We start from the raw sequence: 15219 nt of genomic DNA, 5'->3' as shown, positions 1-15219 counted from the left end.
TCAGTACACAGAGGTAAACAGTTTGCCTGGTTCTGTCTACATTATATCTTCTTCGATAATACTAATAAACATTGATGTCTGAATCTATAGAGGATTTTGTGTCAGTCAATCTGTTGGCCTGTTTCCAGTTTTATACAAAGAAAAGATAACTGCATGATCGCTGTAATTTCAAATTAAACGAACAGACATGAAAACGCTACTCCACTAACACTGCTAGCATGACGAAGCCCATTACCAAAATGTCAAATTATTTTATCAATCTATCGCCCAGTTTACACGCCACTCATTTAATTCTGCGTCCACTATGACGTGTGCCCCAAATTTCTAGTCCCTCCCAAACTGATCCAGCCTCCAAAGTGTCACCCACAACGCAAGCAAAAGGGTAATGGGCTTGGCGGTTCTTGAGGCCCTAAGGGTGCCTTGTTTTACCAACAGCTCTAATGCTGCAGCAAAAGGCATGCAACGTTGTTACGCAACAGTTTAGCTAGGATGAATGGATTCCAGCATAGGCCCATTGAATTCCAGGTAGTGATGGGTAGAGAGTGGCAGCTAGGTTAATCCCAGAAGGAGTCCCCTTGGGGCCTGGCCCTCATAGTTCCTCCGTGTTTTCTTTTCAGCCTTTAAATGTGATGGTTGAATGTCTATCGGAGACACAGAGGGAGCAGAAAGGAGTAGGCTGGGTTCTGTGGGTCCAGCAGCAGAGCAGGCTGGTTAATCGCTGCAGTCCCAACACAAGGGCCAGCCAAAACTCCAGGGGTCCCCCTCCCTCATTTTCCTACTTTGCTAACCTCTCAACTGCTAATCTTCTCTTAACTTCCTCTCCTCTTGTCTCCTCTCCTCCCCTCTTCTTATCCTCGCCTCCCAAAGGCAGCAAGCCAACAGTTCCACTGTCTCTCTGTGGGTGACATCATTGGTTGGCACAGTGAAGCAGGGGTAGAATAATTAGGTTTAGATAGTTGAAGTAACTGTGTGTGTGTGTGTGTGTGTGTGTGTGTGTGTGTGTGTGTGTGTGTGTGTGTGTGTGTGTGTGTGTGTGTGTGTGTGTGTGTGTGTGTGTGTGTGTGTGTGTGTGTGTGTGTGTGTGTGTGTGTCTGTGTGTACGTGTATGTGTACGTGTGTGTGTACGTGCATGTTGAGCGTGTGTGGTGATGTAGAAAGGAATTTGCAAGGCTTTACTCAATATGAAGCACGTAGTCATTACAATCCATACACACGGGGAACACTGGAGAAATAATGCCGCTCATCTGAAGAGGATATATGAAGGAACAAATATTAAGTTGAAGAGAAAAAATACATTTCATTTTTTTACCTCTTATGCACAAAAATGTATAGTTTTGGGAAAAATAAAGAACATTAAAGCCCCAGAGACGTAAATAAATGGAGAATGTGTGGTTTGGAGTTAACTGTGATGGTGGGGGAGGAAGACCAGGAGGCCCTGCTTTAATAACTCACTATAGACTCCATACATGAACAACCCAGCAAAGCCCATCCGTTCTCTGCCCTCCGTGCTATATACACAGCCTACTTAGAGAGAAGCCTTTGTTTGTACGATGCGCTTTGTCAACCTCTATTTAGTGGCTTCCTTACAACAGACCTGGCCCTTTGAATATTAACTGTGTGATCACTCTTGCCACACAAGCAGCCGCTCAGGACCCCCTATCACTGCACAGCCCAGCTCCCCTGCACTCTGCTCTAAGGCTTTGTGCCCAACCACAGCTTGGTACACAGACTCTTGTGGCCTCTCATCAGCCAGTTGGGGAGAAATTTAGTTTCCATTGCTTCGCTGACATCATTTATGAAGCGTTTGATTTCTTTCACATATGAGGAGGCTCTAAAGTAGGGATCAAATATAAGAGGAGTCTTTCATTTCACAAAAAGGAGACAAAGAGATGCAAGAATAGGATGGGAAGAAAAGGTCTGATTTGTCTATGTCGCTGTATGTCACTGTGTCATTGTGAGCCTCTAGTGGAGTGCGAAAGTATTTCTGGCTAGTGTAATGACCGTAGCAGCAGCGGCAGGAAGGCGACTGAGAGAGTCTGGGATAGTGTTTTGCAGGCCAATAATCCCCTTTATTGAGTCTCAGGAAATCCTAATTGGAGTCGGAAGTGGCTCTAGTGGCCAGATGTGCGAAGACAAACAAAGCCGACCCAACCCCCAAGGACAACTGACCACAAGCACCTCAGCTTCCCTGCCTCCCTGCTGAGTTTAATTTAAGCACACACAGAGACAATAAGCAAGGACAACTGACAACAAGCATCTCCACAAGCTTCCCATACATCCGAACCTGGGGAATTGTAACACCACACATGAGTGTGCACAAGCACACATGCCTAAAAGTGTTATGGCAGTAGACAGCTTAGTAAACAAAACAAAGTGTCAGCTGTGCACTAAAGAGGGTGTACAAAAACAAGGAGTCATGGTTTAGTCATGCCTCTCTCAATCAATAATAAAACAGGAGTTGTAACAAAAACTTAAACAAAAGCACAAGTAAAACATAAGCTAACAATCAATGTACAGGAAGCCTTAAAATAGAGGGGAAAAATACGAAAGAACGCTTGCTGCTCTGACAAAGAGATAAAAACCTGCTAACTTCCACAGATAGCTTTAAATAGCATGGGTTTTCTTTCTTCACAAATTTGACTCACAGCCCTTTTCTCTCTCTGTCTCCATAATCATTGTCTGATGTCCTGTCTGTGAACTACTGAAGTTACATTGCACAGAAGTTGTGTGTGGAAGCCTGTGTGTCTTTTACTATCATGTGTGAAACTAAGTTTTCATATAAGTAATGCGTAGTAGTAGTGCATATGTGGGTTTGTGTGCTAGAGAATTTGGAGAAACAAGGGCAAGACGCTGAGAGTGGGTCTGTGTCTGTCTCTCCTTATCAGGCCGGCGGTCTGACCAAAGCCAGAGATCCTTGTCAAGCTGTTCTGGATAACTGCACGTGATCTGAGTGCAGCTGGGAAACCAGGAGAGATCTGAGGAAGCTGGGTTTGATTAGGAATACCTCCCCAGACCTGCTGTCCAAGTCTACGATCAATTCCAGGTGTGTGTTTGCATGTAAAGTCTTTCCCGCACACATAAGGCACAATACCCCCGCGGAGCTGCAGTCACACTGACCTATTTACTCCACCATTGACATGGCCAAGACCCAGCAGGCCGGACAGACTGGCAGAATAACACTCAGCCCCCGCATAGATATATCAATAGTTTAGCTTGAAATAGTTTTACAGTCCTTTTACACGCTATATAAAATGGGACATCTGGGCAAATCTATTGTATTGATTTCTTCACATTCGGGTTCATTTTCTGCAGTGTGAAAAGCCAATTACAGCAGAGGTCACTTTACAGAATTTGATCACCGTAGCAAAAATAACTTTGTCAAACAAATGTCATTTTTTGTGCTTTTGACGGCGTGTGTTTCCAGCTATGATTATGTGTGTGTAAATTATGGGAGGAGGGAGCTAATAGCCTTCACCTTTACGTAACCCCTCTTGGACTTCAAAGCAAGATTATGAAGGGCTAACACTTGATATATGGCTGCAACCACCCCACCAGCTGGGCTCTTAAAGACCTGTTGCTCCTCAAGTTTGATGTAAAACATTGTTTATCATTTGAGAGGAAAAGGTATCCGTTTTCCTCAAGTCTTTTTCATTAATCCTTAATCAGAAATATTTTAATTTTTCACCACCATATCTCTATGCAGCACAATTGAACTTGAATGCATGGATTCTCCTTCACACTTACACAGGTTCACACACAAATCTTACAGATGAGCAGACTCTGATGCACATTCATTCAGTAGAGAATAGGCTGAGTGAAGCACAGGCTCTGAAGCTCAAATGTTATGCAAAGGGAGAGACCGGCTGGGAGTGGGCCTGTAGACACATCACAGACTGTTTTGTCTCTTTGCAATTTAACTATGTTGGTGAAACAAGTGAGGGATGCCAACTCTTTACTATTAATTAATCAAAGTCTAAATCTCTGTGTAGCATGAATGTGGAATCGTGCAGGGCTGTTTAGGCCCTTCACAGACTGCTGCCATCTCTCACCCGTGCCATTTCCTTGAATTCTGAGGAGTGCACTGTACTCTGAGAAGTGAGTGACTGAATAGAAAGTGAAGTTTCCTGAGAGAGGTTTATTCTGGCACAAGTTCACTATAACATGCCCTGCTGCACAGGCACAACAATAGCCAGATCTCTGGGGTCGTAACCCCCTAATTACTCCAGGACCCGAAGGTGATGACGACTGCCTGTCAGCGTGGCCTGTGAAAGGGGCTACCTGAGCCGGACTCAGGAGCACCAGGTGACATGGGCCAGGAGCGTTCCAGCACCTTGGATGAAAGGTCGTTGTTATGGGTCTACATCCCAGCACCTGGGCCATTTCAGCACCCGAGAGAGACTTCTGGTCTCTTGGCTTTCACCTATGCCTTGTTCCTGTTTCAGGGAGGAGATGCGGACATCATTTCCCATGTCTGATAGCCATCTGCTCCCTCTCTCAGGTTCTCAATAGCATACTCTTTTTAGCCTGATCAAGGCCTTCTGCACCAATTACACATCAGAGTCCTTCCCACAATGATGATTAGCCTGAAATAGAGACTTATCAGGTTATCAGTGCTGGTCCTGACTTCAAGCTTTCATGTAAAATCATATCTGGCCCAAAATGTTGTAAAGGCACTATAAAATGTATAAAGGTAATTAAAACAATTCCTCTGAAAGACGATAAACATTAGAATTTAAAGTTTAGGGCGATTGTGTTTTTGTAGTTATTTATTGTGTTACCTCTGAAGGAAAAACAAGAATATCAATCTTAAGGTTATTGATTGAATAACTCCTCCTCCATTTAATGTCAAACATATTAGACATGTGAAGTGCCATCACAACATCTTGACAGTCAAAAAGTGGGATTAACATCGAGTGTACTCTCCCACCTGAAAACCCGTAAATCCGCCCATGGGAAAACTGGGAGGATATCAGCCAGTGGGTGCGCGCGTGTGCGCGTTCCCGTTGGACTGTGTGGAAGTTTCCCTGCAAGTTGAGAAAGAAAAGAGGACTGCAGCGAGTGGAGCGGCTCAAGTCACCGGGATAAAGCACATACGGGACACAAAAACCTGGGATTGAAGCGTAAATGTATCCAAATCTCCTGTACAAGAAAAGAAAAAGCGCTAGCTCTTGTGTGTGCGGGGTTACCTCGCGGAAGTTCAGCCGTTAACAGCAGGTAAGTGAAATAACTTGATTGGATTTACCTTAAAAGGAGGGATGAGAATTACTTGAACAACGAATTTTCAATTTATAATTGAGGCATTATTTGTAATGTGAGGTAAACCTAAAATGCACGGCTACACACTACTGAGACACTACCGGTTCTGTAAGCATAAACCAAACATCAACATTAAAAAAATGTCTTTTAATTAAGAGTTGTAAATTACGTTAATTTTGCATTTAGTTTGATTGATATTTTGCTTTTAACCGGAACTTTTATCCGTGGTATTGGTAACACGATTGATCAAATGACCCGCTTGTCAAGATGAAGATCTCATTAAATGATGGAAGGTGAGATCACCGGAGGGGGGGTTTTGCAGCGCGCTCGTGCGGCGCTCCTTGGAACAGCTCCACCATCACGCGCATCACTGTAAAGTTTTCCAATAGCTGTAATTTTGTGATTCATTTCAAAAGCGCGCGAGAACACGAAAAGTAAGGATGTGTTTTTGTTTTTGGCTTTGGCCAAATGCTTCGCCATGGGATGATAAAGACTTTTCCTTGTAACAGACACTGAAACCTCTGAGTCATGCATCACTAATGCGCTTTTAAACTTGCTGGTGCAAGTGTGTGCAACCAGCTATCAGATGTTAACCTCCGATAAGGAGAAAAGGATATTAAAATTACATTTTTGATGTTGCAGACCCTCTATTTCTCATGTTTGTGGTTTAACTGTGCATCTTTACTCGCCTGTGGTGTCTCAGTGTTTCTAATTAGAAGGGAGAGGAGTGTGTGCATGCAGTGAGGTGAAACTGAACAGGATGGGACAAGCTGTTCAAAGAGGGGGAGAGCTCATCTTGCTCAGTTAGTACTTTCCCCAAAACTCCTTGAACTTCTACTGATGGTTGAACCAGGGGTTACATTTTTAGTCGCAACTACTTGTTAGATCAGTCAATGCACTGGAGTTATGCTAATGAAAGGAGAAGTGAGGCCAAGTGTCAGACAAGCTCAGGTGAAGTCATCAGCCTCCGTTAAAGAAGCTGTTACAAAACTCCATAAAAAACACTGATATCCTCTCGCTATCACTGTTCATTACGTCTGAGATAATATGTTTTGTGGTCTTATTTCCCAGGCTGGAAGTATTGATGGACCTCTGTACTGGATCTAACTGGAATTTGGAAAATATGTCACTGACTGTCTGAACTGTGGCTATCAAGGAATCTCGTGCCTTTCATGGAACACAGCCTGCCTTTCCCGCCATTGCCCCTGACACAGTGGAAGTGACAGCCATGGAGTCACATCCGGTGCTGGTTACCTCTCAACCACCTCCCCTAGCACCTCCACCACCTCCTCCCCCTCCTCCCCCACCGCCACCTCTACCTGCATCCTCCTCGCCTTTTAGTCGGGCAGACAGTGCCCGTCGGAGCCGGTTGAGGAAGCTGAACTGGGAGCGCATCCCCAAAGAGAAGGTGGAGGGGAGGAAGAGTGTTTGGAACGGGGCGGCCCCTGGTGAGGACGAGTTCCCCATAGACCTCCATTCTCTGGACGAGCTGTTTGGTCAGAAGGAGAGTAAGCCTCAGGACAGAACGAGCACCCTGAGACGCCGGTCCACTCTGCTGCGCTGCAGATCGCCCCAGGACAGCACAGAGGAGGTGAGATCAGTAGGATGACAGTGATATGTTTCAGCCATGTTGAAAGACAGTGAGATTACTGGCTTTTTTCTTCCATTTATTTTTGTCCTTTGCCTCTTCAGATCTCCCTGCTGGACTCCAAACGCAGTATGAACATTGGAATATTTCTACGCCAGTTCAAGACGTAAGGTTCTTTATTCTAAACTATAGCTGTAACCCAAAGTTTTAAAGCAAAAATGCCACTACGTGCTTCTCAAATGTGAACGTTTGGTGCACTTTACTGTTTTGTATCATTGTAAATGTGAACATTTGGTTTTGGGCTCTTGATTAGACCAACTAAAAAATTTCAAGATGCCGTTAGATGAAGAACAAACATTTATTTTTCTAATTGGATTGATAAACCAGGACAATCCCATCAATAATAGAAAGTGAAGTTATTGTAAATATCAACCCTAAACCTTATTATGTGCTGCACTTGAACACTTTCAGCTTTTTGTGTCTACATTTGCTGAGGGTCACATCAGTCAAAGTTTTAAAGGCAGGAAACAGAAGTGTTACAACAGCGCCCTGGGGAGCAGTACTTCTTTTGAGCTGAACTGAAGTGGGTGGCCATATATCACTGATGAGTGTCAGTCAGTGTTGGTCATAAGTGTGATGTCTCCTCAGGAGAGAGGATGTCTGCTGTCAGGGAGAGGACACGGGTATATTGCAGGGGACGGTAAAACTGAGCAGCAGGACTGGGGGTCTTTAGGAGGGTGGGGGGTAAGTGACTGGGTATAACTTGTGGAGTCAGTTTTGACACCTGCTGATGCCCTTAAAGAGTGTATTATGTTAAAACGACCCCCTACAGAGAGAGGTGCCACTGGTGGCTTGTCATATGCACCATTCCTCAAAGCCTGTTTAACATGCCTGTCAAACAAGAGCTGCATTTGTGGAAATTAATATGGCTGTTTAGTTTTCGCTTACACTTACATGCAGTTTAATACACAAAGTTTCCTTATTACATTTGTGGTGTTGAAACTCCTGACATTATACAAAATGTACGGGTAAACACAATGACAAGGAGAAGAAGTGCTGACTTGCTATATTGTCACGCCTCCACGTGTGCGTAAATTGTTCCCGGGGACTCAACTTCAGAGCGGCTCTCTTCTAAACCAGATCTGTCAAGACTTGTAGGGAAAGCCATTATGTGTAAAAGGCTTTTGTGTAAACAAACATTTGTCTAGGAGCTTATTTGCCTACTGTTCTAGGCAGACAGATATTCTTTGGAATTGTGGGTGTTGTTCAATCAAAGTATGGTTTCGTATTTTCAGTGTCTGGGTATTCGCTGTAATACCTTTTCATCCTGGGACGGTTCTGTTGTATTGGCTGTTTCACTCAGAATTTAGTTTTCAACTAGTTGGGACAGATAACATACATAAAAGTGTTAGAGCTCTTATAAAAATAGATAATGTCTTGTTCTAATGCCAAATAATTTCAAAAGGATGTCAACATTGAGCTGTAAATGAGGAGAGAAAGCAAACACAGTGGCATGCACATAATGGAGTATAAGCATGTGTGATGGGCTGTATATGAGGGGGAGGGGGTAATGGAAAACCTCTGGACAGATGTGTCACTCAGTCAGAAAAAGTAAGTGAAAGGGCAAACAGTTCAGTTTCTATCCTTTCACCTTGACATCCCAAGACCTTTCAGACTTTTTCCTGCCTTTTATTTGCCCAGTGGATTTGCCACTTTGTGTCGCCAGTGTGGCGTCAACCAACCGTACCTCCCCGACACTGACTGATAACAACGGGATAAGCAGAAACACTGTGTGATCGAGGCATAACAAAGAGCTGATAGTGGTGGTAACATTAGTTTTCTGGGGAGGTGTCCTGAGAAAACCCCATCACTAGTATCAATGATGTCATACCAAAAACATGTCTGCATTTTTCCACAGGCCTGCGAAGGAGATAGTTGAGGATATCAGGCACGGTGTAGGGGACCGCTACGGAGCAGAGAAACTGGCAGAGCTCTGCAAATTGCTGCCTGACAATGAGGAGGTAAAATGCCTTTTTAGGCACATAAATGCAACAGTGACTACCCCCCTTCCTCTCTTTTCCCTCCCCTCCCTCTTCTCTTACACATCATCTGGCTCTGGTTAGAATGATCAAAAGTTTGCCATTACACCATGTCGTATGATGTGGTCTGTTTCCGGAGAAGGATCACGCTGAAATATATTAGAATTGACTGTTAACGGCATGTTGGTTATTTCAATCGAAGCTGCCTCCCTGACTTCACTATGCATCTGTTCTTTCTCTCTCAGGAGTCCCGACTGAGGAGGTTCAGTGGGGAGCGGAGCTGGCTTGGAGAGCCTGATCTTTTTCTGCTGCTGTTAGTGGAAGTCCCCAGGTACACCCAATGTCCTAGATTGGATAACATTACCACAAATACCAGCAGTACTTTCCTTGTTTTCTTTAGACTTAAAACCCCCTGTTTTTTGGTGACACATCCTGCTGACATGCTTCACTTTGTGGTGACGTTTGCTTGTTTAACTGATGATCAGGAGTGATGATCCTGTCCATTCTTCCCTCAATCCGTCCCCTCCTTTCTCTTCCATTAGTTTTCGGCTGCGTCTAGATGCTATGATCCTGCAACAAGAGTTTGACCCTGCTGTGACCTCTCTGTGTGTGGCAGCCAGATGTCTGAGGGAAGCGGCCAGAGGTAAAGTTAACAGAAGGGAGTTATGTACACGACTATAAAGACTTAGTTCTCTTTAAAAGCTCCGATTTAGGTCGCTTTTTCAAATGCTCATAATAATAAAAAAATAATCAGAGAAACTGCTATCAGTGATATTTTTGTATCAAAGTTTAGTACACTGGTTTGCTTAAATGTATTCCAAACAAAGTTGCTGACTCATTTTAAGGCCTTGATGTCAGCTACATACACACCCATCCTAATTATTCCTCAACCTTGAGGCAAAATATTGAATCCCTGTCTTCTCGTCCAGAACTGCTGAGCTGTCCTGAATTACACTCCATCCTTCGCTTGGTGCTGAAGGCGGGTAACTACATGAACGCTGTGAGTGCTTCTTTATTTAGTTTCTTTCCTTTTCTTTAGCCCGACAAAGAGGACCAGTGCTTTTATCTGTGTACAATACACCAGTCGCTGGGGTCTGGGTGTGTGTTCAGGGGCGTCACTCTGACTGCGCACCTGGTTTTTGTATCATTGTTTGTTTTAAGTTGTCACATGTTGTGTGTGTTATTCTGACCTTGTATGTGGCCTCTCAGGGTGGATATGCAGGGAACGCCGCTGGTTTCCGGATTTCGTCGCTGCTCAAACTGGCCGACACCAAAGCCAACAAGCCAGGCATGAATCTGTTGCATTTTGTAGCAATGGTAAGTTCTGAAAAAAGAACATCCTTTTATCAAAACGTAAATATGTTTCTTTATATTGTGTGAGAAAAGGTGGACAGTAAGAATGTGTGATTATTATTACTTTTAGCATAGTTTTTACAAGAAAACAATCATCTCTGACCCCAAAATGTAGAGAACAGTAGCTTCTCAAGCCAGGCTGCTCCGCCAAGCATATGATTTTGTCAACATTAGCAAATGACGTGTTGAATCTTTTGAAACAATAGCTCGATAATTATTTGTGTTTGTCTCCGCAGGAAGCTGTGAAAAAGGACCAGAGTTTACTGTCATTTCCTAGCCAAATAGGCCATGTTGGCTCCGCCTCCAGGTCAGTCTCTTCCCAAAACTCAGATCTTACAAGGACTGTCTCTGTCTATACAAGCTCTGCTTACTAACAACCCAAGAGACTGATAAAACAAACATAATGAAAAATCAGTTTCAGTCTGGTATCAGAACAAGGCACCCAGCACTTAGCGATAGCTAGCTGCATTGAGACAAAGTAGGTCATGGCAACATTGATACTCAAACCCAATTTAGAAGCGGGGGTCCATAGTGTTAAAGAATGAGCATCATTATTCTACTTTAAATGTAAAGATAGCACGCCTTCTGATGCAATCATTTTTTATTTTAGTGGGCAAAGTCCATTATAAAGTATTGAATTCCTGGACACTTTGGATGACCCATTTTGAGGTATTTCTGACACTTCTGCTATTGTTATAAAATACTTTCCTACTTTAAAATGCACACAGCTATTTCTGTACAGATGTTAACTTCATATTTTATGCCATTTTCTTCTCTGCAGGTTAAGTGAGGAGTCTGTGCTTGAGGACTTAACAAAGTTAAAAAGCAGACTGGTGGCCCTCAAGGCAAACATCCAGACTGAGGTGGAGATCCAGCTGTCTACACAACATTTCCTAGAGGTATTAAATGTAGACAATAATAAGAGTTTTTATGATGGCTTGTTACCTGCCATGACTGTATAAACTTTGTGTGCAGGTAGCTGAGGAGCGTTTGAAGGAGGCCGAGGATGAGGTAGAGGGCATGAGGATGTCTAGTCAGGCTCTGGTGGAGTTCTTCTGTGAAGAAGACAGCACTTTCAAACTGGAGGAGGCTTGCAGGGTCTTCCATTCGTTTTGCCTTCGCTTCCAAAGATCTGTCCAGGTTAGATTTGTTTGGAAACATCTGTTGATAAAACATAAACAGCCGTGGAAAAAAATTAAGAGACCACTTCAGCATTATCAGTTTCTCTGGTTTTATTATTTATAGGTATATCGTTGGTTAAATGATTTTTTTTTTTGCATTCTATAAACTACTGACATCTGTGTTGGTATTCAACAAACACTGGAACGGCAGCCATGCATGTAGAGATAAAGATTTAAGAACAATTTGGAGTGGTCTCCGGAGCTGTATATGGACAAAAATAGTATTGACTTAAAAATCTAGTGGTCACTGAAAAATGAATGTTCCGTTTCCTTTTTTTATAGGAGAATTCAGAACGGGAGCTGAAGGAGCAGAAACGTTTGGAGCGTCAACGTGAGATTGGGGAAAAGCGTCGCTCTGTGGCTGTTTGTACGGGGCTGGACTTGAACCTCAGCCTTGCCAAAGAGCCTCAGAGTCAGGAGAACCAAGATGAGCTGGAGAAGCTGCTGGAGAAGAACTTGAGTTATAGTTGGAGTCGACGTAGCCTGAGAAGCTCAGAGTCCCGTAAACACTCCCATCCCTTCCACAACAATAACCATCAACATAATATTGCCACACTCAAGGGCTTCCCTGAGCTAGGCAGCAGTCCTACGTCGACCAGTTATCACTCCAACAGCTCCTCTGACCACGAGACCACCACTGCGCTTTGTAGCTCCCCGGAGACTGACGGACTGTGTTCTCCAATCAACCAAGAACCTGTTCTGGGAAGAGGAAGCAGGTCCCAGCACAGCCGAGCAACAACCCAAAGCGTGGAAGCTGTTCAGGACTCGCACATTGCCATTTTTAGCCACTCCTTGCATAGACGTGGCTTCATAGTCAAGCAGCACAGGCCTGAAAGCATTTCTTATGTGCTGCAAGGCCCATCAAAGACAACAGTACTTGAAAAAGAAGCTGAGATATCACATGAAACTGTGGTTTCAATGACCACTGAATCTTCACAGACCTCCTCCTCAAACTCCACTGATATACCCGCCGATAAAACTCCCCCTTCTGTTAAAAACCAGACCCCCGCTCATGAGCATAGCTTTGGCCTGCCAGTGACAGAGAATACTCGCCCAGTCCAGAGTAAATCTAATGGCTCTTTTGTTGAGTGTGTACAACACTCTCTTAATAAAAATGGAATACTTTCTCATGGTGACACCAGTAAGAGGTCATTAAAGTACCAGAGAACTGAGAGCCAATCACAATCATCTGTAAATGCTCCAGAGAGGGTGCAGTCAAAACCACAGATGGGAGTAACACCAACTGTGACAACAAGTGCCACGACGCCTTTGCCTGAGGCAGGATTAACAAAAAACATTAACTCAGAAGTGGCATCAACACCTGCAGAGGAGAACTGGATTCCATCGAGTCCAGAGTTCAGCCAATCGCAGCGAAAGGTATACTCCGACTTGCCAAATCCTGAAGGGAGACGGCAAGGCCTTACTCCCGTGTTGGAGAAACACTGGAGTGCCACACACTGGTGAAAAGCCTCAGATCCTATGATGCCTTGTCACCCCCGACCTCCCCACTCCCACGACCCACACCGAGCCTCTGCTCCAAGTGGAGGAAAGAGAGGGAGGGCGACCTCCGAGCGGGGACAACTCCAGGGTCTCCTGCATCAAAGGAGGAGGCTCGTACCATGAAGATCCCTGTGCGTAGTGGAATAGGGGCCAAAAGAGGACTTGTGTCACGTGCAGGACTTTCCAATAGCACAGGCATTCCCAGGGTGCGCTCCAAAACTGAGCCTTTGAATGGGGCCCCAACCCCCGCCAACACACCCACGCCCAGCCGGCTGTCCAGTCCTCGCAGCACATCAATGCGCTCGTCTCCTATCACTCGGCCTGCCGCTGTTCAGACAGAAGTGAAACGCAGTAAAAGCACACGGGAAAGAACTGTAAGTGAGACACAGACTCCAGGAAAGCCAACCTTAACCCGCAGGACTTCAGACAGATCTGTAACTGAGAAGGGCTCAGATAGCACGCAGCCAGCATTTGTCAGAGGAACTCCTCTCCGTGTGTCAAAACGAGTCGCCCCAAACTCTGAGGCTCAAACGCCCTCCCAGCCTCGCAATGCCCACAGCCCTTCCTCTGCCACGGCAAAGACCATACGCACGGCTGTCATATCCGCTGCCCGGAACAAAGCCGTCAAGACGACGAGCACAAGCCCCTCTCCTGTGAGCGCTAAAGCCCCTACAACTTCACGGATACCTGGACCCAAAATGCCTCGAGCTACTGCAGCTTCTCCACAGTGGAGGTGATGGGATTGAAACCACCATCATGCCTTTTATGGATTTCAGTCTGAAACAGTGTGGTGTCATTCAGCTGGTAATCATCAGTCTGCTTTCTGGTCGTTAATATCTCTGGGTTGTCTGAATTACATTTTTTATGAAATGTGTGTGTTTATGAGAGGGAGCTGCACTGGTTGCTTTGGGGAACATTAATCTCATGTTTTTCACCCTATAGCAGAATAAATCCTACCTCTTATATAACCCATTTGTGTCCTTTGCAGGCGATAGGACACCACAAGACCCCCGATCTTAAATATATAGAAAAGCATTAAAACACAGCCAAGTGACATCACTCTGTGCCTAGTTATTTTGAAAACTGTTAGAAATAAGTAGTTTTGTCTTAAAGTTTTTGAATACTGTGACCCCTCCTTTAAGTGATTGTTGTTAATTCACACTTGGCTGCCTTACAGTGCAGCTGAACTCGGTACAATATTGAACTGTTTATCCTCCTGTTGAGTGGCCTCATTGTTCTGATGCACTTTACAAACTAAAGAAGAGGCCATGGGGGGATGGTTACTGTAATGTTTGTCCTTTTTTTATTTTGTATCAAAAGATTCTATAACTTTATTGAATAGCATTGGTTGTTATTCACTGTATTATTTGGATTCATAAAAAAGAGAACATGAATAAAGAATGTGTACTGAATAGTAGTTTCTCTCAATTGCACAGGCACTCATCTGTTGAACTAAACCGTACCTGTGTGTGGTTGATATAAATTAACATCTGTTCCTTTTTATTCAAATGAGAGCTCTCAATGTCTCCAATCTTCCTCAACTTCTGCACTTGCATCTTGATGTCTTCTAGTCACACTTATTTTTCTCTCCCCCTCTCGTCTGAACTCCCGCTTGCTGCATCTCTTGACACGATCACCCCCATCTCTGTCAGTGGCTGTTGTCATGGAAATGCTACAGGCGTCCCAGGGAATCTCCTGGCAGAATAGTGGGGTGCAAGGGTTGGGGTGGAGGGTGACTGTGGGTGTAGGGTCCCAGTGGGAATGCTCCCTTTTATAGGCAGCAGTGACGCCAGAACCTCTTGGGAAAGGCAATAAACCGGTGCCTCTTTGTTTTCTTGAGTGTCCGGTTGTCGGCAAGCGCTTGCCTCTTAACCTACCTTAGTGTATAGAGGTGACATCATCAACGGGTCTCCAGTGGTGCAGGACAGAGGAGTCTAAAGTGGTCTCTCTTTTAGCTTCCTTCGTGTATTCTGCATTGATTTGAAAGCACAGGCTTAGTGAGAATAATGACTTGTCTGAAAGTGAATGAGTGATATATGGGCTTTTAGACCAGTGCTGACTAAAAAAAGAGGATGAGGTCCAGGTCACAGGATTGTTTTACAGCCTTTGTGAGTGTGGTATTTAAGCATAAACAGTGACCCACTGGGGAGAATGGGGCAAGTTCAAGAGAAAGGTTAAAGTGTTTAAGAATCAACATTTACACTAATTTTGACATGTTGACAGACTGGTAAAGTTTAGGAGCAGCATCCCTCCCTTGCGGTAGAATTGTAGGTAAAATAGATTGAAAATAAAGTTTTCTGAC

At 44.4% G+C, this 15219-nt stretch overlaps 1 protein-coding gene across 1 annotated transcript; it reads left to right on the top strand.

Moving 5' to 3' along the window:
- Nucleotides 1–6397: 6397 nt before the first annotated feature.
- On the top strand, nucleotides 6398–14329 carry fhdc2 (FH2 domain containing 2; the record flags this gene model as incomplete). Its single annotated transcript, XM_063876985.1, is given in 12 exon segments — nucleotides 6398–6847; nucleotides 6949–7010; nucleotides 8763–8865; nucleotides 9129–9214; nucleotides 9426–9526; nucleotides 9813–9883; nucleotides 10093–10200; nucleotides 10473–10543; nucleotides 11018–11135; nucleotides 11212–11376; nucleotides 11700–12816; nucleotides 12819–14329. Coding segments are annotated over 12 exon segments (3288 nt in total), but the record flags the coding sequence as incomplete, so codon positions are not given.
- Nucleotides 14330–15219: the final 890 nt, after the last annotated feature.

This window comes from Eleginops maclovinus, chromosome 23 (genome assembly GCF_036324505.1).
Source record: "Eleginops maclovinus isolate JMC-PN-2008 ecotype Puerto Natales chromosome 23, JC_Emac_rtc_rv5, whole genome shotgun sequence".
NCBI lineage: Eukaryota > Metazoa > Chordata > Actinopteri > Perciformes > Eleginopidae > Eleginops > Eleginops maclovinus.
The sequence above is the reverse complement of the archived record's forward strand: the minus strand, read 5'-3'. Positions and strand labels throughout refer to the sequence as shown.